Source organism: Mauremys mutica, chromosome 9 (genome assembly GCF_020497125.1).
Source record: "Mauremys mutica isolate MM-2020 ecotype Southern chromosome 9, ASM2049712v1, whole genome shotgun sequence".
Taxonomy (NCBI): domain Eukaryota; kingdom Metazoa; phylum Chordata; order Testudines; family Geoemydidae; genus Mauremys; species Mauremys mutica.
Genome location: NC_059080.1, coordinates 50,109,413 through 50,137,113, shown reverse-complemented (window position 1 = coordinate 50,137,113; position 27,701 = coordinate 50,109,413). Strand labels below are relative to the sequence as shown.

General features: G+C 40.0%; 1 protein-coding gene across 1 annotated transcript in view; it reads right to left on the bottom strand.

Annotated features, from left to right (window-relative positions):
* PAK2 (p21 (RAC1) activated kinase 2) overlaps nt 1-27,701 on the bottom strand; it is a 79,023-nt gene that overhangs the window by 11,330 nt on the left and 39,992 nt on the right. The window contains exons 2-12 of the mRNA XM_045030998.1: nt 22,778-22,988; nt 16,312-16,412; nt 14,731-14,881; nt 13,692-13,723; nt 12,992-13,096; nt 11,217-11,346; nt 10,326-10,389; nt 7,955-8,003; nt 5,099-5,211; nt 2,859-2,976; nt 1,143-1,242 (exon numbers count right to left, since the gene is read on the bottom strand). Coding sequence (XP_044886933.1) covers nt 1,143-1,242; nt 2,859-2,976; nt 5,099-5,211; nt 7,955-8,003; nt 10,326-10,389; nt 11,217-11,346; nt 12,992-13,096; nt 13,692-13,723; nt 14,731-14,881; nt 16,312-16,412; nt 22,778-22,964 — 1,150 coding nt within the window. The 5' untranslated portion in view covers nt 22,965-22,988. The remainder of the gene's footprint in view (nt 1-1,142; nt 1,243-2,858; nt 2,977-5,098; nt 5,212-7,954; nt 8,004-10,325; nt 10,390-11,216; nt 11,347-12,991; nt 13,097-13,691; nt 13,724-14,730; nt 14,882-16,311; nt 16,413-22,777; nt 22,989-27,701) is intronic.

The following is a 27,701-nucleotide window of genomic DNA, read 5'->3' as shown; positions in this document are numbered from 1 at the left end:
ACTGATAGCATGTTGGGCGGCTGCCACACAGGGAACTTAGGAGAGAGGGGAGCTGATAGGGAGGCTGCCAGTCCACCCTGGTTTCAAGCCCCCACCAGCTAGCTCCAATGGGCTACTCTTCCTGCAAGCAGTGGACAAAGCAGGTGGCTGCCAAACAACGTTATAAGGGAGCATTGCACAACTTTAAACGAGCATGTTCTCTAATTGATCAGCAACATAGCAACGTAACAATGAAACAACGTTAACTGGGACGACTAAGTGAGGAGTTACTGTATCATAACTGAAATTAGACTACAAGCTCTTGGAACACGGAACAGAGGTAGATTTCCCGGGTGTGTCCAAATCCAGAAAGCAGCTTTTAAAGTGTCACCCCATGTCTTTTTAGGCATCTGTGTAGCGCTTAGCAAACTTTTAGGTGCTCAGTGTGTAAATCTTAATGCACCTCTCCCTAAGCACTCCTGGCAACTTCTGAGATTAAGTTCACTACATTTTTGAAATTTTTTTCTTTCCCCACTTGCTGTATGAAAGACGCACACAACAACTGACTGCATAATAAGTGCTGTCAAATGCACAATATAAAACTGAAAACAAAAAATATTTCCCTGATCTAACATTTTTACTGTTGTAGATACTTTTAACAGTAGTTAAAAAAAATTCAGACAAGTTCCTTGTCCAGCACAATAGGACCCTACCTGGTTTGCAGCCTTTAGGCAGTACTGAAATACAAATGTGTAATTTTCATCCTGTCAATTAAATGGACAGTGCAAAACCATTTGAATCTGAAAGGAGCCAATAAGGCAGCTCCAACTAGCGCCAGCTTCCCTCACTGGCAATCCTTGTATCTTTATCTGACCTTACACTGCAGGTTAACTCACAGTTACAAACACATTCATGTGGTAACAAGTTACTTAAACATCCTTCTTGTTTGATACTCTCAAAGTGAGTAGCTTTCAGATGCTCAGAATTACAAAACCAACTAGAGCAGGCAAAATTCTTTTTGCAAAGCAGAATGAATTCTATTGTTGATTTTTAGTAAAAATTCATCTCAAATATCTGAGACAACTAAGCACTTACAAACATACTATTCATTGCAAAAATGTTTAAAAAGAAGCAGCAGGTTGAAACAATTATCTGGCACTCACTGAGTTTAACTGATCCATCCATTCCTAAAAGCACGTTGTCACTCTTAATATCTCTGTGGATTACCTGGTTGGCATGTAGGAACTCTAGTGCTTGCAAACACTGTACAGGGGAGGAGGAAAAGGAAAACATTTATCAAAAGCAAATACAGTTTGTGTATTGTGAATCAAACAGCAAAATTTATGTGCATATAATGCAATGTGTAAAAAGGTAGCAGGTATTACTTTAAATATCCAGCAGAGGAAGCTCTTATGATGAGAAACCAGACTACTGCCATCCAAAATTCACTGAGGTCAAAACCTGCTTCTTTAACCTCAGAGAAGATGCTATTTCTTTGACATCATAGAATTGCAAAATGAACTAAAAGTGCTCACCAGCCAGGCATCATCCAAGATTCCCCAAAGTTCCAAAGCACTTTCACTTTGCTAATGTTACTTTTCACAGCTTTTCAGTTGTTGGGGAATCCTGACTGACTACTGAGATCAGTTTCCTTTGGTAGAGTTTCACTATAAGGAGAATGCTTCACTCTTAAATATATGTAGTGCTTGCTATAAGGATCGGTGCAAAACAGTTTCCATTATAAAAATTTTTACATAATTCTAGCTCTCTCAATTATTCACTTTTTAGGCTGAAATTGTTCATGTTGGGTTTCTGCCTAAAGGTATTATTTGAGGAAAATCCCTCCAGATATTTGAGTTCAGCAAAGGTAAAAAAAAAACAAAACAAAAAAAAACAAACCCTACATTCTTCCTCACTGTAAAGAAAAAAAGAAAAAGAAAAAAATATTTAAAAGGCTACAACCAAAACAGTTGGGTTTGAAACTTGCTACAAAATTAACTCCTATTGAGAATTAATACATATGCTCATCTTAGAAAAGTGGGTTTGATTTACCAGTCATGAGTATTCTGAATTTACATGTTGGGCAGTAGAATTATTGGTTAAGTCAAAAGAGTTGCAAGTAAGTTTTAAGCTCAAGTTTGAACTCATTCATGGGCGGCTAGTTAAATGCAAAGTATTAATTTTCAGTTTATTGGAAACTAGATGCCAAATACAAAGTTAAATTGTCTCCAGACAGATCATTTTAAAACCACCATATCTGTAGGTTTGTCTTCAAATCTTTCTTTGAAAGTGAATCACTCCAGCCACCTGAAACTTACTCTGAACTCCATCCAGCCTGTCAGTATCTTTCTGGTAACATGATAACCAGAATGAACATAATATTGCAGGTGCCAAATAGAAAGGGACACTCCTACCCCACTGCTCCATGATTTGAGATATCTATATACCAGCCCCAAACTCCATCAGCTTTTATTGTCATGTTGCATTGCAAACTCATGTCTCATTTGCTTTCTGCTGTCACCTTTAGCCAGCTCTATCCATCAGTGGTTCCCCTCCCACTACTTTGGACTGGTTTTTCCCCAGATCTTTTAGGTTGCATTTTGTTGTTACTCATTTTGCTATTTTTCTGCACATCTCATCTTCATATTATTTCCCTGCAATCACTAGTGTCAGTAGAATTCTCTCCAATTAAATATCCTCTTCGAAACTAGTTAAAATGCTGCTTAATTCCTCTTTCAGATTATTAGTGAAGATGTTAAATGAAGCCTGGACATCAAATCAATTGTTGCAGTGGCTGGCCAGTAATATAAATGTATCTCAAAAAATGGGGGAGGAAAGATTGCACTCTCACCCCCTACCCACAGAAACTTAACACCCACCTCTCTGCAAACAGCAGCAATCTGTGCCTCATCCATGCAAGTTTCTGTGACCACATCAGTGAGTGACCCTCCAGCAAGGTACTCCATCACAACAAACAATTCATCACCTACAAGAAAACTAAAGGCAGAAAATACAGAAATAAGCTCATTTGCCAGGAGTGAAGAATCAGGACTGATAAATGACTGACAGTGTATTGCAGCAACTGTTCAAGAGAATACTTTACAATAGGCCTGACAAAATTCACCCCAAGGTATTTAAGGGAAGTAGCTGAAGCAATCATGGACCCATTAGCAATCAAATGAATTCATGGAGGAAAGGTGAGGTCCCAGAGGACTGGAGAAGGGCAAACATAGCACCTATCTTTAAAAAGGGGAACAATGAGGACCTGGGGAATTATAGACCAGTCAGACTAACTTCAACATCTGGAAAGATACTGGAACAAATTATTAAACTATCAGTTTGTAAGCACCTAGAGGATAATAGGATGTTAAGGCATAGCCAGCATGGATTTGTAAAGAACAAATCATGCCAAACCAACCTAATTTCCTCCTTTGACAGAGGTACTGGCCTAGTGGATGTGGGGAAGCAGTAGACATGATTTATCTTATTTAGCTTTTTGGAAGTCCCACATGATATTCACATAAGCAAACTAGAGAAATGTGGTCTATGAAATTACTAAAGTGGGTGGTGATTAAAAAAACCGTACTCAGTTGTTATCAATGATTCACTGTCAAATTGGGAGGACTTATCTCATGGGGTCCTACAGGAGTCTGTCCTGGGTCCAATACTATTCAGTATTTTCATTAATTGCTTGGATAATGGAGTGGAGACTATGCTATAAAGTTTGCAGATGACACCACTCTGAGAAGTTGCCAGCACTTTGGAGGACAGGATTAGAATTCAAAATGATTGTGACAAATTGATCTGTAATCAACAAGATTAAATTCAATAAGGACAGGTGCAAAGTACCACAATTAGAAAGGAAAAATCAAATGCATACATACAAAATGGGGAATAACTGGCTAGGCAACAGTACTGCAGGAAAGGATCTTGGATCACAAATTGAACGTAAGCCAACAATGTGATGCAGCTGTGAAAAGGGGAAATATTCTGGGGTACATTAACAGTAAGACACAGGAGGTAATTGTCCCCCTGAACTTGGCACTGGTGAGGCCTCAGCTGGAGTCCTATGTCCAGTTTTGGGTGCCACACTTCAGGAAACATTGTGGAAAAGTGGAGAGAATCCAGATAAGAGTAGCAAAAGGGGTGAGAGATTTAGAAAATCTGATCTATGAGGAAATTTTTAAAAACGGGCCACGTTTAGTCTTGAGAAAAGAAGACTGAGGGGAAAACCTGATAACAAGCTTCAAATATGTTAAAGGCCGCTATGAAGAGGACAGTGACCAACTGTTCTCCATGTCCAATGAAGGTAGGACAAGAAGCAATGGGCTTAACTTGCAGACAGGAAGATTTAGGTTAAATATCAGGAAAGCTTTCTAACTACAAGGATAGTTAAGTATTGGAATAGGTTACCAAGAGAGGTCATGTAACTTCCATAATTGGAGATTTTTAAGAATAGTTTAGACAAACACCTGCTAGGTATGGTGTATTTGGTCCTGCCTCAGTTCAGGGAGATAGACTACAAAACCTCTTGAGGTCCCTTCCAGCTCTACATTTCTATGAGTTTTAGATCAATTAGAAAAAAAGTTTTTAGGTAGACAGACTGGATTTAAAAGCTGGGGCCAAGCTTCTCTTACCAAAATGCCCAAAGATCTTCTCTGACTAAAAAGTCAGGGTAACAGTTTTGCATCTCATCTAAAACAGCACCTCCAGCAGCGCAGTGCTCCCCAACCCCAGTTTGGGATATTGGTTTGGTACCGAGTAAGAAAAGAATGCTCCTTACTGAATCACCAGCCCTATGCCCTGCAACACACCTGGCTTTTGCCTGGCGATCTCTTAACCTGAATACTCATTGTACCTCCTACGTGCACAGTCCCGGCCAGGTGGGTTTGTATTTAAGGTGCTAGCTCAACCTGCTGCCTATGCTACTCGCCACATGGCTATTTTTAGTGATTTTCAGAGTGCTAGCTCAAGCAAAGCTAACATGTCTGTCTACCTGAGCTAGGAAGCATGCTTCAAGCTGCAGTGGAATCAGACCCACAGTGATCATAGAAGATGTCAGGTTAGAATCCTGACTCCTGGGAGAAGGAAGATTAACTGTTTGATTGTCTGCATTTACCTGTCTAGGAAGTTGACTATGTTGGGATTCTTTAACTCTTTCATTACCAGGATCTCATTAATAATCAACTCCTTCTTGGGCTGCTTCTGCAGGTTTATCTGTTTGATAGCAACCTGAAAACGAGGGAAAAGAGTAAAATACAAGATGAAGTGTTAGTCCTACAAACCTGAGTGCCAACCCACTGCAACACTAAACATTTATAATATTACAGAAAAAGTTAATTGAATGATTAGAACAGAGTTGTAGACAAGGCATGTGGGTTAGTAATAACAAGGAATGCTCTGTTAAACTGTCCAACAGCTTGCTGGCTATATGCAATGTGCAAGGTGGGACTGAAGCTGTATTTTATAAAAAAGTCTAGCAAGTCAATAAAGTGGCAGCATGACAGCTCCAGACAGTGAGCCAAATTCAGAAGCGACACAAATGGTGATCTAAATTGCACATCAGGTGCAGGTAGGAGTAGCTTGCAGCATGAGGGGAAGCAAATGATAGGGTTATGGCAAGAAAAGAACAGGAAACTATGAAGTGATGTGACGGGCACAGGCAATCTGCTTTATCTTACACCTTCCTACATCATCCTGTTAATTGCATTTCCTGCTGTTAATTCCCCTTCCATCGCTAGTTACCCCAAATTACTAATATGCAACTTGCACCACTCTTAACATGATTCCATCAGTCAAGGAAATGCAGTGCCAGCAAAAGAGTCACTGCCAACACAGTGCAGATCAGAATAGAGAGAAGTGGAGGATGGGTTTGGGGGGGACAGAAATGAAATCAGAATCAAGAGAGAAGCTATTAACAGGCTTGAAGATGAGAGATTTTGTAGTGGATACAAGTGATAGCCAGTGCAAGGTTTTCAGGACAAGGCAATAGGATTGTTTCTATATGTTTTGTTCTTAACAGACTAGCATTTGAATAAAAGTGCATTTGCAAGGCAAAAGAAGCTGCAAATATGAAGGTGTGAAGAGACAATGCCCAAAAGAATGATTCAATAAAGTGACTGATGAAAGAAAAGCAGACATGCTGTTAAACAGGTGAGAGGTGAACTTTTACAGCATAGCAAGACAAGGAACAAAGAGGAGCTTGGTGGGGTGACAACTTCAAAATTACAGCCGTAAAGTCTGAAAAGAAGATCAAGGTTGAGAAACTGAGAGGAACGAATTTGACCATTAATAACTATGGTATTCTTCTTGACAAGAACAACCATGCCCATCTAAGAGTTGGAAGTAGATGTCTTATAATTAAGACAGATGGAGAAGGAATGGTCTACTGTCTGATATGTCATCACTTCCAGAGCTAAAACAGCTTTTAGAGAATGCAGCTGCATATTGTCTAAATGCTGCAGTGAGGTAAAAGTGGTAATGAGGAAGCCATGTGAAAGATGGTTTCACTGCTAGAGGGAGGAAAGAAACTGGAAGTGATCAAGTGTTGGATCAATGACGTCAGACACAATCAATGGTCAGACACCAGAGATTTTGTGGGAACTACACAGAGGATCAGTAGTGTTATTGGAAGGGACAGGGAAAAGCTGACAATGTGATACTGCCACAGACCGATGCAATTTTGGAGTGGAAGAAATAGTAATAAGCTCTGTTCAGAGTAGAAGATGTCAAGTGGGTGAAGGACTGAACTGGCAGTGTTAGAATGACTCCGGAGATTACAGAATAGCAATAGTATCACTGAAGATCAGAAGGAAACCTGGGAGAGAGGCTATGTAATATTCACAATAAAACATGACAATACTGCATATTTTGGTGCACCAGAATTTTAGTTTAGTTTTTTGGGTTTTTTTGTGGGGTTTTGGGGGGTGGGGGGGTGAGGGGGGAGCTTAAGGATTTGAGCTATTATTGTACCATGGGTTCTGGAGAGAGAGGCAATGGAAAGTGTTTTTATAGGGTAGGTTGCTTGAAAGATGTACAGCGAGTTAGTTGTCTCTAATAGGAAGTAAAGAAGGGCTAGAAAAACAGAATTCACGTATGAGATTTTGTTATAGATGGACAAGCACATAAAGTGCTTAGTGAGAGACAGGTAAAGGAAAGTACAGGGGAAAATTACTCATTACATCCAAGGTGTGGTTACTATTAGGCAGAGGAGGTAGAAAAGAGGAAGAAGTCAACAGCTATAAAGGTGAGAGGTAAAACTGCAGGTGAGAACATTCCAGCTATTAGCAAAATGAACATTCAGGTGCCAGAGGAGGTGGTGGCAGAAGGAGAGACTGACTGAGCTGATGGGTAAAGCAATTAAAGAAAAGATGACTTTAGAAAGAAGCTGACAATTGTGAATTTTAGTTGTAGGGGACCAGTGGAGTAAAAGGCGTTCAAAGGAAAACATCAAAGCAAATAGGATGGTGAAGGCTTAACCAACAATTTGTAGATGACAATGATGCCACCACGTCTGCCAGATGGTGTGAGTGTAATCAATGGGAAGAATCTGGGAACAGGATATGGAGAAGGTAGTCTAATTAAAATAGAAGGAATTGTTTGGTGAAAAGCAATTTCCATATGGGCAAGACTATCATGGTCACAGATGAAGCTATGTAGAAGGCTAAATGCAAAATTATTGGTCAGAATTCAAGACAATATTGCCTACGACACTTAGAGGTTAAACCGTTTTCAAAACCCACAACTCTGAACATCTTGGTCCTTTTGCATTTCATTGGACAAACAAAACCCTATTTTTAGTATTCATCATCTGGTTACTACAAAACAAGGACTGCACTGTTACAAATGACTATGACAAATATTCTACTGGGAAGTAATGCCAGAGATGGGAGCCACTGATTAAAAAAACCTATCCAATTCATTTCCATCACCCATAGATGCGGATTTAAACGGAAAATATTCACACAGATCTTACCTCCTGTCCTGTTGCCACATCGATAGCTGTGAAAACTGTACCTGAAGCCCTGTGAATATAAGGTATGTGATTAGCTGTATGATTTCAAATCTAACAAGGATATACATGCAGACAGATCAAAGATTTTTTTTAAGTTTTGCACACCTAAAAACTGTAAAGAACTGCGCATTTGTGTGAAAAAGTACTTCCTTTTGTTTGCAGAAAACCTGCTGCTTATTAATTTCATTGGATGACCCCTGGCTTTTGTACTGTGTGAAAGGGTAAACACACACTTATCTAGTCACTTTTTCGACATCATTCATCATGATGTTATAGGCCTGTATCATATCCCTCCTTAGTCATATTTTCTCTAGGCTGAATAGCCCTAATCTTTTTAGTCTCTCCTTGAAAGGAAGCTATTGTATATCCTTGAACATCTCTGCTGCTCTCCTCTGAACCTCTTTCAGTTCCACCATATTTCTTTTTAGGCAACCAGAACTGGATACAGCATTCAAGGTGTCAGTCACACTGTGGATTTATATAGTGGCATCGTGATATTTTCCATCTCTTTCCTAATAGTTCTTTTTGACTGCCACTGCACATTTCGTGGAAATCTTCAGAGATCTATCCATGGTAATGCCAAGAGCTCTTTCTTGGAAGGTAATAGCTTAGACCCCATCATATATGTAAATACATGTATACACATATGTATAGTTGGGATTGCTTTTTCCCCACGTGCGTTACTTTGCACTTATCAATGCTGAATTTCATCTGCCATTTTGTTACCCAGTTTTGAGAGATTCCCTCTAATTCTCCTCACAGTCTGCTTTGGACTTAACTATTTTGAGTAATTTTGTATAATCTGCAAACTTTGCCACTTCACTATTCATCTCCTTTTCTAGATCATTAATGAATACGTTGAACCCAGCACAAGTCCCAGGACAGATAGTTGGGGAATCCTCTTGTTCACCTCTCTCCATTGTGAAAACTGAACGTATACCCATCCCTTTGTTTCCTATCTTTCAACCAGTTACTGATCCATGAGAGGACCTTCCCTCTCATCGGCTACTTAGTTTCCTTAAGAGCCTTTGATGAGAGACCTTGTCAAATGCTTTCTAAAAATCCAAATACACTGTATCGACTGGATCACCCTTGTCCACATACGTGTTGACTCTCTCAAAGAATTCTAGTAGATTGGAATGGCCTGATTTCCCTTTAGAAAGCTAGTGAAATCACTAGGTAGCAAACAGCTTTCATAGAAACAAGAGGAAATACCTTTTTCACACAATGCACAACTAACCTGTAGAACTCACTGTCATGGCATGTTGTGATGGCCAAAAGTGTAACTGGGTAAAAAAAATGAACTGGATAAGTGTATGGAGGATAGGTCTATTAAAGACCATTAGCCCAGATGGTCAGGAGTGGAATCCCATGCTCGGGGTGACTCTAAACCTCTGATCACCAGAAGCTGGGAGTGGAAGACAGGGTGGATCACTCCATAATTACCCTGTTCTGTACTCTCTCCCTGAAGTTCTGGAACGGGTCACTGCTGGCAACAAAATACTGGGCAAGATGGACCACGGTCCGACCCAGTATAGCAGCTGTTATGTTCTTAAGAAAGAAGGGGATTCAAGGAGTACTCAGATAAAGAGTACTAAATACAAATACCAGCCAGTTCAGAAAGAGCACACTAGTCACCACAGGACCAGCCTCTTACATAGTGAGAGGAAAACTACTTTGCTTGCATGTCAGGGTCTGCAAATCCCTATACCTTGTGCTATTCCCAAATATTGGATAAATCAGACAATCAGTTCTAAAGGGGATTCTATTCCACCCCTCATTCCCCTACACACAAAAAATATCGTTAGAGGGGATGCAAGCACAGTAAGAACAACATTTATATTTAAAAAATTATGCAAGCTCTGCCAGTATTCATCCTTCAACTGAACTTTTACATTGAAATGATTTATGGAAATATTTAGAGCAAATTACATTAGATTGGTAGCACCTTGACCAGGGTAGGAAAAACTTGCCTTGTATCACCCTTATCTGTTCTTTTAATGTTATGACTAGTGAAAAGGTACGTTTATCTCATGAAGGGGAAGAGCAGAAAAAAGACAGAAGTTCACTTAAATGAATACATTTTCACTCCCACCCAGTCTCACCAGAAAGTGGTTTGTTTCCAAAGAGACGTTAATGCACAAGCACAGTCCCATAAAGGAACAGATTCAAAACTTCCACTACTGTTTCAAGTCTCCTGCATCTGATTATTACTGCTTATACACTGACATTTCTGCTTTAATAAAAACAGTGGCTAAATGACAAAAGTACATCACACCTTTAATACTGGTTCATTCACTGAAAAATTTCGGACAGCTCTACAAATACTCACCCCTGCCCAATTTTTTCATATCTGGTGTATTTTTTCTTGGGATCTCCTATGCTCACAATAGTCCCTGAAAAAAAATTCCACACAAAACGTAAAACCAACCAGTGACTTAAGGGAGCATTCTTCACTTTTTATTAGAGTACAACGTGTACTTTTTTCTTTTGATTGTTATGGACATAAAAACTTTTTATACGGAACTGCACTTCAATTAAATAATATTCTTCTGTATGACGTTTGTGACTTGTAACACTTTTGTGGGATGAATCAGTAATAAATCCAGTAATTGTACTGTCTATTTTAAACTAAGTCATTGCCTCCTTTGTGCTAGACAATGGCATTGGTTTGGTGAATGAGTGCATCTATGAAGGTTATGGAATTAGGGACAGTAAAAATCCACTGTATTCTGCACTAAAAGGAACAGCTCCGTAGAAGCTGATCACTGAGCCACAAGTGCAACATTGAAGCTGTATTATGGCCAAACAGGGAAATTTTGTTTACTTGTTAATTTCCATTCTTCAAGACCAGTCCAGATTCCTGAATACAGTTCCTCCCAACTAGCCGATTACAGAAAATAATCAAGTCTTTGGGTTACATCACACTTATATGAAAAATGGGGATGATGGCCTAGTCAAAAGACTTAGTCATCTGTCTCCATTTTCTGGCTAACAGAAACTACAACCAAGCATCTGTACAGATTGTTTTACAATAGCCTCAGTTCATACATCATGCTGATTTGATATCTGCAGTCTTTTCTGTAACAGATTCCAATAGGTATTATCAGGTCAAAGCAATATGCTGATGAGGTCTGCACAGATCCCTCCCATATAAATAAGGGAATTACCGATAACTAGCATCAATACTGGAATTTGTATTTTAAAAAAAAATACAACTCACGTAGCTTTTCCATGATGTCTTCATCTGACATTTTGGTCTTCTTTTTCTGCTTGTCAGCCGACTTGGCAGCACTATCACAAGTGTCACCAGCTGGTGCAGGGATAGGGTCAATTACAGACCGTGTGTAAATCTATGGGGAAAGAAAGAACATTCACTATTAGAGCTCAGAGTTCTCTTTGCAACTGCCATAAATTCTTATCTGACCACTACCATTGTTTCACTTAAAACTTTTGGAACCAGGAGCCACTTGTTCTGAGAATTGCTGCTTTTGAATACTAGCCAACGTGACTGCAACATTACTTGATTCTGAAAGACTGACCTGTAGACTTGCTGGACAGCGCAGACAGCTAGGGGTCGATTTACTCAGGAAAGAGATTGCTGATGCCTCTAGCTTCTATAGTTTCTACAGCTGGGGACTCATTGCAAAAACTGTTCTACAATGTATTTTGGTACATCATTGCTTTGCTCTGCCAGACTAGGTGGAAATCTCTCCAAACACTGCAGAAGCGTGAACTACAGAGTCTGGTACTCACCTCCATAAACTGCTAATTTGAAAGCTTAGCTGGAAATACAGACATTACTAAGCACAGTAGTCTAACCTCCACTTTTTTTGCAGGGTTGAGGGAAGGCTTTCTATCCATTTGTTCTCTAATAGGATGTCCTTATTACACCATATGCTGGAACAAAGGCTAGGGTTTGACTGCCCCTTCATCCTTTGTACATTTTCTCTTATTTCTTCAGTCTTTCCTCACATTACATGATGCCCACCCATCAAAGAGGATGGAAACTGCTCTTTATTTAACTGTGGGACATATCATCTGAAAGGAGATTCTGTGAAGTAGTAAGCTATAGTAAAATGAAGATGCAGTAGATACCTTTGCACAGCCCAATCTTTTGGTTTTGGGGAACAGAAGATAGTTCAGATTTGTACATGGGTCTCCCCTAAACTACCTAACTTTTCATCATTTGAAAAACTGCATAAATTGAGTTATACTTGCTCATGTGGCAATATTTACAGATCTTTAGACATGTAATGTTCCACCTATATCCTTATTTAAATGTCATGTGGCCTATTCCTTAAAGCAATATTCTGTGAACATTGTATACATTCCATACCTACCATTCAGATAAAGAAAGGCAACAGTGGAAGAGAAGATGACATCTGGCCTTTATAGGCACATAAGGAGGGTCTCTGGAGGGAGGTTGGGGTGAGGGAGTTAAAGATGGTGCTAAAGCTTAACTAAGAACTTAAGTGTTTAAATTCTCACATGTAAAATTTAGTACTAATAATATTCTTGTTGGTGGAATAAATTCCCACTTAACTACAATGCAGAGCGTTTTTTGTGATGGGATAATAGTTTAATAGAAAAAAATCAAGCACACAGTATGTGAGTTTAAGTTTTTTTAAAACGTACATTACCCACAATATCTGGGATTTGCTAGGTGCATTGGTAAAGTTTTCTAATGATCCTCCTTATAATGTGTTTTAGGAGAATAAGGAAATGAATTTGGGATATTTTTTCCCAATGCAGCCCTGCAAAATATAGCACTAATTTGGACACTCCTGGTCCAACTGGTACCTGGGAGTTAGCTATAGCTAGGAAAAAACATGACTACTAAAATAAAATTAATATAAATAAAGTGAAATTTTGCAAAGAATAATCTTCTCCAATCTGATGTTGGCAGGGACCATGGGAAGAGGGCTGCAATAGACAGACCAGAAAGTAATGTAAAAATAACAAAAATACCAGAGTAAATTAAAAAAACACACTCACTGATTTTGTATGATCTGGTCGAGGGGCAATAACCGGAGGAGGAACCTCTTCATCATCGTCATCTTCTACCACTGCTGTTGAGGGCTCTGAACCTTTGGCATTGGGCTATATTTTTGTTATTGAACGGAATCAAGGGGAAATAAAGTATTTATTTAGTGGAAGCAAAGCTGTTGTTTTTCCCTAAAATTGTAAACAGCTTATGAGTTTTAAGGCATTTTTAGAATGAGGATCCAGGAATTCTTAGTAATTTAGAACTAAAGTAAGTATGCTGAGAGACATAAGAGTCTCAGTACATTTATTACAATATTTGGTTTATTACATTTCATTTATAATCATGATCATATATATGTTATGTTCATGATTTTAACAATACTTTTATTAAAAAAGAAATATCTGAATATTTAAAATTACCTCTTCTACTACTCTAAGTTGCCAGAAGCATATGTTAAGCATTTCTCACCATTCTTTAAATAACAGACAGATATCCATGGAAAGCATTTAGCAGACACAAGAATTTGTAAACATCCTTAAAACTAAACCACCTACTGGGCACTTTGTTTCCTGTGGGAAACAGTTAAATACAATTCAATAAAACGTTACTAAATTTATTATGAAGTATATAATATGAGATTTAATTTAATTAAGAAAAACACTAATTGAGTAGGCCTGGAACGGTGCAAGCAATAATAAATACACTTACAGCTGGTGTTCCTGAAGCGAAACCATCTTTTTCTAAACAGCAAGAAGAGTAATAAGTGAATATAAATAATTAGTGGAATAATAAATAATAAAAGTGGACTTTATAGAAAACATGAGCAACACATCAGGAATATGGACGGTTCATGAGATTTCCCTGCTTCCAAACAGGTGAATTTTCAGGGTTGATGAATGAAACATCTATTTCCTTGATTAGATGCAGGCAGGTGTTACAAAAACTTCTTCCCCCCACAGGTCAGACAATATATATTTCAAATACTGACTTGCTACATGACTGGATCTCACCTGGAGACTGTTTTGTTAAATTGTGCACTGGTTTTGATGTGCATACGAAAGAGAAGATTATGACCAAACTGATAAGGCAAAGATGTGAAAAACCCCTATCACCAGACTATTTATAGAATGGAAATCTTTTTGATTTAAACAGCTAAAAGGAACCACATACACTGGAAAAATACAATCAGATGTTTTTCCCAGACACCCACACACACCTATCACTTCTAATGCAAGTTGTAGACAAGTTATACTGAACCTTTGGTCCTATCATAGAATATCAGGGTTGGAAGGGACCTCAGGAGGTCATCTAGTCCAACCCCCTGCTCAAAGCAGGCCCAAAGTTGAGCCAATGAAAGTTACTGCACAGTAATTGTCCAAAAGCAATGTTCTGACTAGAGATAATGGGAGTGATAACCCTTACAGAACTTTACCAATTAATCATAGTCTTATAGTTCTAGCTTCATAAAGACAGGTCATTAATTGATTTTAGCTGACTGGTAATGCCATTTTGAATTATCCTGTTCCATTTGTTCTCTTACCCACCTGAAACAGGAAATTGACTGGTTAAAGAGTGCAACTTTAGTGGAACCTTTATTTATGAGTGTCCCTTACCCATTAGATACTAGTTTGAGTCTTTGACATAGGCCTATCTTCCCAATTCTAAGTAATGACGTACAGGGAAGAGCAGACTGGATTGTAAGAACCAAACTCTTCCTTTGAATGTCTCGTATGTACTTGTCTCTCACCTGGAGCGGAGAAGCTCAAGTATTTCTGTTTTGCTGTGTCTTTGGAGTCATAGAATTTCAGCACATCTAGTACAGCCTGAGGGTTCTTCTTCTGCTCTAGCTTGGTGATATTTGAGGTCTGTAGCAATCGAGCCCATTGCTCTGGCATTCCCTGAAACAGGAGACAACCTTAATACTTAATATTTTTAAGTCATTTAAAAAAAATCAGAATGGGTTTTCATTATTCTGTGACTTAAAGTGACTCAAATGTGATGGGGGTTTCAGTCACTGAGTTGAACACGTGTAGGTGACAATATAAGCCAAGCCTTCAGCTAAGCTAGCACAAACATTCAATAGCTCTATCAGGTCTTCTGGCCTACTGGGGCACTGTAGGAAGAGGTTGTGTTCCTCGCAACCTCCTGCCCCTACATATGCCCTCTCCTGATCAGGTACATTAAATCGGTATTCCCCATTCATCACTCAGTCTGATCTTCTATGTACATATCTATTGTAAATGGAAATGAACTAACCAAAGGGGCTACCTCATTTTTCTACAGGCTAATAGGAATTCTCACTAAAGGGTTCTCCCATGTGGTATAAAGTAAAGCATCAAGATTCCAGTGACTAATATTAATCATAGGCATGCACAGCACATTTCATTAGGGTGTGCACCCAGGAAATGTTTGTTTTTATTATTCTTCTTTTAAAGGTGATCAAAGGTCGGGGTGTGGGAGGGAGTACGGGGTGTGGCAGGGGGCCTGGGTGCGAGGTGCAGGCAGGGGGCTTAGCGCAGTGGGTTGGGGTGCAGGAGGGGTGCAGGCAGGGTGCAGGCAAAGGGTTGGGGTGCGAGGTGTAGGAAGGGGACTCAGGGCAGGGAGTTGGGGTGCAGGAGGGGTACGGCATGCAGGCAGGGGGCTCAGGGCAGGGTGTTGAGGTGCAGTGGGGTGCAAGGTGCAGGCAGGAGGCTCAGGGCAGGGAGTTGGGGGGCAGGAAGGTTTCGGGCTCCAGCCCGGTGCCGCTTACCTACAGCAGCATGCTCCCTGCCTGCTTGCCCTGGCCCCACACCACGCCACTCACCACATCCCTGCACGGCCCCTGGGGGAGGGGGAGCGGAGAGCTCTGCGTGCTGCCCTTGTCACACCTCCAGGTACCTCCCCCGAAGCTCCCATTGGCCGCGGTTCCCCATTCCTAGCCAATGGGAGCTGTGGAGGGCAGTGCCTGGAGCAACACACGGAGCCCTCTGCTGCTCCTCCCCCCTGCCCAGGGACATGGTGCCGTGCCACCACTTCTGAGAGCAGAGCGGGGCCTGCGGCACCACGGGGGGCAAATCCTGCGGGCTGGATCCAAAGCCCTGAGGGGCCGGATCCGGCCTGTGGGCATTAGGGTGTGCCTGGGCACACCCCGTGCGCATGCCTATGTTAAACATTTATATTGCAGTAACACCTATGGGGCCAGCTAAGGTCTCGGTGTGGTAGGCACTGTAAATGACTTGTGATGGAGAGGAACAGACTAACTTACACCTTATTCTTAAGTGACAAATTCTCCTCACTTCAGCAAGGAACCATCTGGCTTTCTGAACAGTTCTAGGACAGGGATACTTACAGTGAATTCTCCAGTAACAGCATCAAAGCCAACATGGATGGTGTGTTCAAAGTCTGATGGAGGAGAAATTTCTGGCCTTTCCTTCTCCTTTTTCTTGCTTCCTAAAAGACGACATTGAAAACCATCCACTTAAATTCAGAGAAGGTTCAGTCACAAGATAGAAGATCCCCATTGTCCATGTTTAATACAATGAAAATCTTTGAGCAGTAATATATCCTTTATATTTATTCTGAAATTTGGATATGAACATTTCATAAATGCATGGAGCAGACAGTCCTGCAACATTTAAATTTTAGTTTAAGTTTCAGCGTAAGAACTACTGATTCATTGCATTGAAAGTTATTTATATTGTAGTAGCACTCAAAACCTGAATCAGAATCAGGACCCTATTGTGTCAGGTGCTGTACAAAAACATAAGTCTCTCCAGCCTCAAAGAGTATCTAATTTAAGGCAAGATGCAAAAGTGGGTGTAACAAGCCACAGAAAGGGGAAAGGGTGATGAATCAGAAAGATTAATAGGTATAAGATCATGCAGTTAGATAGATGAACTATGTGTACAGCCTTATTCAGATGCAATTACATTTTTAATTAGCTATTTCCTTAAACAAACTATTAGGTTATTTCCATTGCTGTTTAATTTCCGGCTTTTAAAAAAAAATCTTTGCCTCTTCCCTTTTTTATATTTTTAAATTAAAATCCTAAATACAAATCAGTTCCCTTGTTACCCCCTTTTTTTTAAGCTGGCCATACTCTGCTCAAGGTCCATTTTTATACCATCTCCTCCACAAACTATCAAGTCTCTTTTAAACAAAAATGTACCCACAGTTAAGTTGGTGACACCACAGGTAAACCAGAAGCACTGACAGGTATACTGACTGCTGCTTCCACTACCCTCTTCTTCCTCCCAGAAAGAGTTTGTGTCCTTTAGTGGTCACTCCCTAGTGGAGGGAGAAATGGGGGTGGGTGAGGCTTTCAAGATCTCTTTGAAGAGAGGGGACTGGGTAGCAGGGGATGGGGGAGCCTGACCTACCATCAGATATGTTCAATGTGTGATCTTGGAAATGACTGCAGATTCTGACACCAGGTCCACTTACTGATAAACAGCTGCATTTATTCTAGTGTGCATCAATCCAGTAATAATGCCACATTGTGCTTATTATAATAAATGAAGTACAGTGCATGCACAGCACCCATTTTTAAATACCTATTTCTGTCTGACTTAATTATTGCTTTACAAGTTTCCAAACAAAATAACCTTCTCAGTGAAGGTGATGCTTTAAATTTTAAAGAAATTTTAAAACAAACAAACATTGCAGCTCAAATTATATTTACTTTGTTTTAAAATCACCTTAAGACTAAGGATTATGTCAAATTTCAGTCCAGGAAATAAATAAATAAAAAGTTAAGTTATAAGCAACCTCAATTTTAACTTTAATGTGTCTACGGAGATTCAGAAATATGGGGAACAGCACATGCTACAGTTGAGCAAAGTGGACCAGACAATAGTTAATAAAAATAAGACTTTATCCACTGGGGTTTCACAGTTGGGTATTCATTCAAACATGGAGCCATTTGAGGATTTGTTTCTAATTACCAGCTTTTACTGTATTTCCAACTGTACAGACCCTCACACTAACAGGAAAGGAAAGGAGAGGGAATTAAAGACTATACTTAGAACTGAAAAGCCATGTGGCCTGCCTAGAGCTGAACAATACATTGGAAAGACATTGCTGTTATAAACAGGATATCTTTAATATGGCTGCACAGGTCTGGAAGCCAAAATGTAAATGGATTGACAAATGCTCTTATAAAGAAAAATAGTTCAACTAAAGGATTAGGAAAACCTGATGATCACTTTATATGAAAGCATTAGGGCATCACTCCTTGACCAACTTTTTGCTTCTAATTGTGTGGAAACAGAAAATGACTTCTGTTCCTCAAAAAGACTCTTGGTCTGAAGCATTTGATGGCTTCTAGAGGACATAACTTGGTGTTTAAATCCCCAGGAATGTGCTACACAAATAAACCCTTCTTCTTTCAATCAAATACACATCTTATTAGTACACTGGGCAAAGACTCTAAGAACCATTGCTCCACCCACAGAAATAACAGACCACAGAAACACATTAAACAAATGCAGGCAGCAGAACTGAGCCAAGAGGCTGTATCGATGAGTCACGCTTTGGCAGCAGGTACTTGAGGCTCCATTAACAAGGCCACTGTGAGGCCATACTATTTCTGAACCTCTAATTATATTTGCATTACAGTTCTGTATTTAAAAGGGACTCCCTTCAGTACAGTGTGACACCTTTGTTTCAAACCACAAATTGGTTTAAGATATGATTCCTTATTCTCAGCGCTAACACTAGCTTAGAGTGTTGCAGAATTAGTAGTGTTCTGAGCCTCTGGAGAGGAGGGAGCACCCCTCAGGCCATTTCCCAATTACCCTCATGGTTGAAAGGCTTGAGAGCAAGACATGTACACAGAACTACTCAGATGGAGGTTAAAATATGGGATCTTTCAAGGTGGTGCTAATGGGGAGCAAAACAAGCAGAAATGTAAAATCCTGGAGAAAACCACAACCCCGGATTATAAAATATTTTAAAAAAACACTAAAAATGCCCCAAATTACACTGAAGGAATCTTAGCTCAATCACTAATAAATATTCCACACAAGAAAGCCTGCAAATACGGATAGTTTACATTAGCATGACCAAATGTTTGGAGCCAAAGTGTAGAATGCTCATTTTCCTATTGCAAGATTTTAACCCTATATACAAAGTCAAGTGATATGGCAAAAGAACTGCTGCAGTTTCTGGCTCGCATGAAAACATGACACAGTACGTGCTTGTTCTGACTTATTCCAAGGATGATCACTTAAAAAAGCAACAAGTAGAACACCAACACCGAGTGAACACACCAAATGTATTTATTTTGACAGGACTGCCCCACACTAGAGGCGCTATGGTTATAGCGGAGTGTTGGAATTAAGGTTGAGAGTCAATTACTTTTTAAAAGAATTAATTCTACATGCTCTACATCCTCACACTGACTTGGATTGTCTTGAAATTTCCAGTCCCTCATGGAGGTGAGGAGTAGGGTTAGAATTCCAAATCTAGGATCTCAAGTTACACACTTCTTGAAAAACCCAGCATTTTATAAAATCGCTTGGTTCTTCTAATTTGTTTTGTACACACCTTAAACTAAGGCTCTGATCTCCCAACAAACTGATCTCACTCGCTCAGGATTTACCTCAGCTAAGGGATGGCACTCACTATCCCTCTGAGCGAGGATTGTACTGAAGAAATTATTAAGCGCAACATTTGTAATTCGAGGTCAGGAAATGCCATGCTGACGTGTCTAAAAGGCAGAAATGTTCATCTGCAGCAAATTGTTTTCCAGGCAATCGGTCATCACAGTAACTGGGTGGCTCAAGATGACATGTGGTCATTGAACCTGAACTACAACCAGGCGGCATGAGTTTAAGCTCTAACCTTGGCAGTTTTTAAGTGTCTTATGCATGTTCCTTGTTCTCTGCCTGAATTCTGCAGGGGCTTCTTTTGGAAGTTATGCTCAGTGATCAATTTTTCTGGTGTAAGAGTGATATTTGAAAGTGCTCTAAAATACATGTACAGACTCTGATTTTACTTTCAAACAGATGGAAAATGAAACGTTCTAGTAAAAGCCATTAGAATAATGTAATCATGTTTCCCTAAACAAGGGAACTGAGGGTGATCAAAGGAAAGCAAGCTGCTGTGTATTGTGTCATGGGGTTCCTGATCCACAGCTCCCCTAACATGAGTTGCTCAAAACATTTCCAAATTGTTATATATATAAAATTTCCTGTGGGTACAGAGTTGGCGGATGGATAGATGCACCAAATCCATACCCAGAGGAGAAAAAACAAAAACAAAAAACAGTGAGTCAGGTCAGCACCTCCCCACTCCAGCATGCCAACAGCCCTGCCAATCAGTTCCTTCCCCTCCCTCCCAGCTGTTCCACTGCACGCAGGAGGCACTGGGGGGAGAGGGAGAGGAGCAAGGGCAGGAAAGGAGTTTGCAGGAAGAGGTGGACAGGGGTTGAGCATCCCCTGGCAACTAGGTAGAGTAACTCCTCACTTAACACTGTAGTTACGTTCCTGAAAAATGCAACTTTAAGCGAAACAATGTTAAGTGAATCCAATTTCCCCATAAGAATTCATGTAAATTAGGGGGTTATATTTTTCACCAGACAAAAGACATATTTTATATATTACACACACACACACACACACACACACACACACAATAAGTTTTAAACAAACAATTTAATACTGGTACACAGTAATGATGATTGTGAAGCTTAGTTGAGGTGGAGGTGTCAGAAGGTGGGATATTTCCTTTACTGCCAGATAATGAACTGGCAATTGGCTGAGCCCTCAAGGGTTAACACTTTCACTCTAAGAGGCAGCAGGAATCCAGGAAGATATGCGCATTTCCCCTTTAAGTACACTGCCTTGTTAATTAGATCAACTTGCTGAGACCGCAGCTGCTGCAAGCTCCCTCCATCCTGAGCCCTGGTGTGTCCCCCTTGCTCTATGGAAGATGGAGTAAGCGGGGTGCAGGAGCAGAGGGGAAGAGGACACCCTGACATTAGCCCCCCTCTTCCTTCCCTCTCCCACGTACAGCAAGCAGGAATCTCGGGATTGATGCTGTGGTGATCAATCCACCAGGGGTCGATTTAACACATCTAGTGAAAACCCGCTAAATCAACCACTGATCGCTGAGATGTCGACTCCAGTACTCCACCAGATTGAGAAGAGTAAGGGCAGTCGACGGGAGAGTGTCTCCTGTTGACGCAGTGTAGCATGGACCTCATAGTAAGTAGATCTAAGCTATGCCAATTTGAGTTACGTTATTCACCTAACTAAAGTTGCACAGCTTAGATCGACTTTTCCCTTTAGTGTAGACAAGGCCTTCACTGTTGAGGACTTGTCTACACAGGGAAACCGATCACCACAGCTGCTGGATGACTCACTTGTCTGGACACTATTCCAGAATAAAAGTGACCTAATTCCAGAATACATAGTCCGTTCCCAAAGGTTAATGCCTGTTATCCATTATAGAGAAACTCCAGAAGAATACTGAAAGCCATCTTATGAATATGCATGATCCTGCCTCTGGGGTTTCTTCTAAGCGGTAAAGCATAGTCATGGACTGACTGCTAGTGGGACAGACAGATGAGTGAAGTAAGAACTGCCTTAGGGGAAAAGACTCAATATGGTGAATAAATCATTAGAGGAACAAAATCTCTCCAAGCAAGGTGATGAAACTTGTGTCAGCATGATTGAAACAGTCCCGCTGGGTATATCAGGCATAAGAAGCAGCAGGGAGGGGGAAGAGCAGAACCAGGAGGTATTAGAATGAAATATATTAAATAGAAGTAAAAACAGTGAGGCTAAAACTGGTTTCCTAGTAATAATATCAGCTGGTAACATGTTACTCTAGTCCCTCACCCACAAAATCCAACCACGCTAATGCCAATACATTTAAAATCGCTCTATTTTAATGTCTAAATATTTGCTCCTCTACAGTGAGGATTTCTAATTCTCAGATAGTTGTACATGCTTTAATATTTTTTAAACACATGCTTAGCAGATATAATAATAATCTCCAAAGGAGAATACTCATACAAAAAAAAATCAATTAAATTCTAAAAAGCCCAGCAATATATTATGTCTAAAGGAGGCTCCCTGTGTAACAGGATTTATTTGGTATAGATTCTGTTAGCAAATTAATTTTGGGATTTTAATTTTTTTTCCTATGGTTCTGAAATGCAGGGAAATTTAAGTTAAGGCTAAAACCAATGTCCAGGCTGTAACTTATTATTTGCTCAAATACAATTTTATAAATGGGGTGCATGTGGAAGGAAGGCTAGTGCGTTATTTATTTGCATTGCAGTGGCACACAGAGGCGCCAAAAGGAGATCAAGCATCAGGGACTCACTGCACTGTACATGTACATAACAAAAAGGGCTTTTAACCCAAGTGTAAGACTAGAGACAAAAAGCAGACACTATGAAGAGTAAGGGGAGCAGAAGGTAGAAGGGGTTTTCTGAAGGGTGATTGAAGATGGTAGAATGGAATTTTATTTTGGAGGGTTTTTCTGCCAGCTACCAATTTAGTTATAGTGTCCCCGTTCCTCACCCCCCTCCCCATCCTCCCAACAGTCCACGTTCAAGGGCCTTCAGTTGCAAAGGAAAGTTTCCTCTTAGCCAAATAAAACGTGTATCCTGGACATTAGCACTTCCTTAAAGAAGGTACTATCTGCAGTTGGAAAGACTAGTATAATGAGATCTGATACACACTAATCTTCATATCATGGACTTGTTTCAGTGTTTGCAACACTCGCACAGCCTAAAGAAAGAGCAAGGGGAAACATAGCCAGTACTCATGGAAGGTTGTTTTGTCTGCTCTGAGGTATCTTACCTTTTTCAGTGCCAGAGAAGATGGAGATGATTTTGTTCCTAGGTTTTCTCTCTTCTGGTACAGAGGGCAGGGGTTTCAAGCTGTGGTTGGTAGACAACTGGTCTTTGCCCCCTGAACTGAAGATGGTACTGCTCATTCGGACAGGAGGGGCTGGTGGCTTATCTTCCAGTTCTCCGTTATCAGACATGGCTCTTAATGGCTAGACAAAGCCCTGAAATGGAAAATAGGAAACAAGTATAAACATGACTGGCAAATGTAAAGTAACAAAGCACTAGAAACAAATGCCGGATTCCTTCCAAACTGCCAGCAAAACTTACTACAAAGGAAGAAGGATGCATTTCCACTGGAAGGTGTACTAGGCATGTTAACTAAGCTAACGTCATCATCTAAGTCTTTTCTTATCCATTTTATAATTAGGCTTGAAAGGATATTTTTATCTCTAGGTGTCGTAAATGTCAATTTCACCGTACACAAACTGACAAATATTTTTTCATCAATAATACACATTTACAGATAGGCAAAGAAAGGAAAATGCTGCTTGAGTACTTTGAGTTTGGTTTAAGGATATTTACTTTCTATATTTTGAAATGTGGTGTTGATGATTTGTGTCTCTCAACTGTTATCAAGTTATAACCTTTTGAATCTCAACATCAACTGTTAAATAATTATTGTCTGACCTCACCATAATTTCCTGCAACTGTGAAAATTTAAATCAATAATCAAAATACTTAAAACCAAACATTGATATCTGTTTAAATTAATTCCGCCAAGCCTATTTATAATGCAAGCTCTTCGGGGCAGGGACAGCATTTAGGTTCCACACAGTGACAAGCATTTTGCTAACACTAAAGTAGATATTTAATGAAAATAGTGTTCCTCCTCTCCGCCTAGCAGCACATTTGCTACTACCTGCTTTTGAATGGCCTACTTTTACATATGCTGACTAGACACCACTCTTCTTGGTACCTCAGACTGCAAGAGAAGTCCCAAAAGTAAACAAAGTCAAAAATTCAAACTAATCAGGGTCACAGAAGGCAGATAAGGAAAAGACTAATTACAATAATTCCAGCAGCCACCAATTATGAATGATACAAATAGAAAGAATTTTTATATGCGCCCTAGAAACAACACCTCCAATACAAATCCCTTACAAGACACACTACCCCTATTCAATGGAAAAGGAATGTCTGAAAGAAAACGTGGCAAGAAAAGCTACCCTGGGTCCTTCCAAAATAACCATCAATTAAATGTGACAGAACTCTACCTCAAAAGCATGCCAGGACTCAAAAACAATCCTTCTGCTGTCTTATGGATGAGGCTGGAAGTGGCTTAATATACATCAGTAATAAATGGCATCTGGAACCAGCCAGTTCCACTACGCAAAGTCATTTTGCCCCTATTTGCCAGTCCATAAAATGGGTTTTCTCACCTCTGGGAAATGCTTTAAGATTCTTGAATGAAAGGTGCTCTCTTGGCAAATAGTAATTGACCCAGACTGAAGAGCTACTACGATTACTGAAGTATTTACATCCAATACTGAAACATACATCAATTAAGAAAATATTCAAACTTGGGAGCATTCTGAAACAATTTTTTATTATTCTTCAGCATGAAATTTTGCATGGTGGGATTTCCACAACAGATAGCGATAATAGCCTTGCATTTCTATTGTGCCTTTTATGCAGATGGATCCCAAAAGGCTTGATTGCTTGAACTGACTGTACAACGTACACTTTTTTTTTGGCGCTTTAAATAAAAAGGTATTAATGCTTTAAGATGAAAAAAATCTGCAAATGAACAGTTAGAGACCCAGATAATTCAATTTTCCCTGCTCATAAACCTTCACTCACTCTTATCCCCGAGTTACATTGCCTAAAATTTGCGAAAGTATATTCACAATTACTAAGAGGCTGTTTGAAATTGATTTTTTTTTTTAATAAATGAGATTTGATAGTCTAGTAATTTGTTGACCTGATTTTTGTGGATAAGCATTTTTGCAAATTGTAGGAGGTAATGTTAAAATTGGGTGGGCAGTATAAACCAGGTGGGATGAACGCAAGGTGAAGGATTAAAGGCAGCGAGCAACAGAAAGGATCCCTGAACTGTTCATTTCCCAAGACTTTAGCATTTTGTTTTTTAAGAAACATTTAACTGTTAAAGTAAACAGGAGCTGCTCAAATGACAAGATTGAGTTTCTTGTCTCCTGCAAGACAAAGAGAAACCAATGCTCTTAGCTTCTTGATTATTCAGATAATTGAGACAACTAGGCTAGAAGACAGGCACAATGTTGAGAGCTACTAGTGGTTGGCTGCTACTGGGATTCCCATAAAAAAAAAAAAGCAGCGGTGTCCTTGTGTTCAAATGCCTCCATTAATACTAAAATGGAGAAAGGCCAAGGAGAGCCAGAACCTAGATGAGAAGTTCCACATTCGGGAAAACCAACGCAGGATTTCCCCCCATAATAGCCTGCTGATTTTTACTGTCTCTACTCATAATGAAATATGGAGCATACTAATAGAAAACATACACTGTGAAGAAAAATGCTTACTAAATTGCATCTTGGTGATAACCAAGAAGCAAATGGCTCCCTCATGATTCCTGCAACTCTTTGTCTGTCTTCACTAAGAAAACCATGCCAAGCACCTCTCTTCCCCCCTCCCCAAAACTATGTGGAAAATGGACACCCCATAGGTCTTCACCCAGTTCAGTCAACTTTACTATACTGGTGCAGAACTTGACTGATCCTAGGCACACACCAGTAGAGGAACTATTTTCCATGTCACTTAAAGGAGTCAGGGTAAAATGTGTACGACATCTTTTATCAACATCTTATTTTCACAGCACAGATATTGTGCTGTATAGCATCTTTGTAGGTTGACATGTTCTTGGCAGATAAACTATAAACTGATTGCCATCATCTAGCCTCTCACCAATGAGTGCTGTACAGTGCCAGTTCCTAACTACTAAACAAAGCAGGCTCACTTCAAAGACCACAAGAGTGTCATGTCTTATATCTTGTAGTCTGAAATAGAGCGTAAATTAATTGTTGCCATAAACATCTAAGTAATATAGTTTCTCTACAAATATCTTTATAATGCCAGGTAGTACTATGCAAGGGTCCAGTAGCTTTACAGTAAATTGGACAGTTGCTATCTGAGAGATTGATGTGGGATAGCTGTCAATGCTGTATAATGTCTACCTAGAAGAATCTGTCTTCAGGACACTTTTCTCTGATGAGGTAGGAATAGATATGGTTGCAATATCTGAATACAGTGGAGAGTTAGTTGTTTAGATTCAAGTGACTTTTTCAAAGCCCAAAGGTTTGCTGAGTTGATCGATGCTTTCAAATGTTTGTAGCTGTATGCAGGACCCTCTGTATTTTCCAACACCTACACTCTGAGGCAACAGAATTCCAAAATTTCATTATTTCAAGGTAGGGATGATGAGCATACACAAAAAGATTTTCATGAGAGATACTGGTTCTAGCAAAATGGAAGGTGTTTGAACAGCATGAATCCCTATTAAAAGGGACAGTGCAGAGCAGGAGAAAAATTTTCATGGAGGTCTCTTGATAGTGCCAGATCTTATGTGCTGGGAATATTGGTGAAACTCAAGGGGCCGACTCTCTATGGCTAGCTTTCAATGGAACTTGGATAAAAATGTGCATATCTGTGGGGGTGGGGATACATGGACTCACAATCCTAGTGCTATTGATTCGAGGTCACCCATTTAGCAGAAAACAGATTTTATTTTAAATCCCTATTTATTTAGAACAAATTTAACACCACTTGACAGATGTCTGTATGGAATGTTGTCAGAATAAAAATGATACATCAATTTGCATAGGCCTAATTGTTTTCAAATATTGTCAATAATTACGTGTGATTGAAGACATGCCAAACAGAGCTAGTTGAACATTTTTCATCTGATTTTCTGACAAAAATGCCTTTTTTGCAGAACCAAAAGTTTCTCTGGGAAAATTTTAGTTTTGCCAAGAAACTCAAATTTCTTCTGGAAAAACTGAAATGGCAGCTGCCTGCCAGCAAGGCACTTGTCAATTTCACTTTCCCCCAGTGAAAGGGACAAAAAACGCTTTCCGGGAAGGCCAAGGCCCTGATTCTCTACCTCCCGTGTCCCTCTGTCATCCCCCAAATGAGGCTCTGAGTGGCATCTGGGAATGCAAAAATTTGTGTTTCAGTTCTCCTGAAGAGGGAATTTTTGCTTGAAAAGACTCATGGAAAATTTTGCATTTTTGATGTTTTGTTCGAAATTGACAAGAGCCCTCCAAACACAGCTGCGGGAGAGGCAGGGATCTCAGCCATCCAGGCTTCCCTCTCAGCAGCATCTGTCGGGTCGGTCTAGGTGCACCTTGGAGTTGTGAACATTTATTTCACCTGCAGGTTTTGTACAGAACCAGCTGGCGGACCACCTCAGCAGGTCATTCCACAGCCCTGAGTGGTCCCTTTGCCCGGATGTCACAATTTCAGTCTTCCAGAGGTGGGGGTTTCCCCTGATAAACTTCTTTGCCTATACGCGATGCAATAGGAAGTGCCAGCAGTTCTGCTCCTTCCAGAATCACAGCCCAATTTTGCTTTATTTAGGAGTAGACTCAGGCTGTCAAAGGTGGCTCTGATAAACGTGAACTGAGCTTCCACTTGGGTTCTGTAGTGGTTTTTGATCAGCCAGTCATCGAGGTATGGAAATACCCGTACTTGGTGCCTCCGCAAGAACGTGGCGAGACTTGAAGTGCTGTTGACAGGCCAAATGGGAGGACAGTAAATTGGTAGTGGGTACCGTTGACTACAAACCTGAGGTACAGTCAAACCTTGCAATAACACGCCCCGCAATAACGTGAATTCAGATGTAATGTGATCGTAAGTTGGTTCCCCCTTTAAGGTCGTAATACTGTTCGCATTTTGCCGGA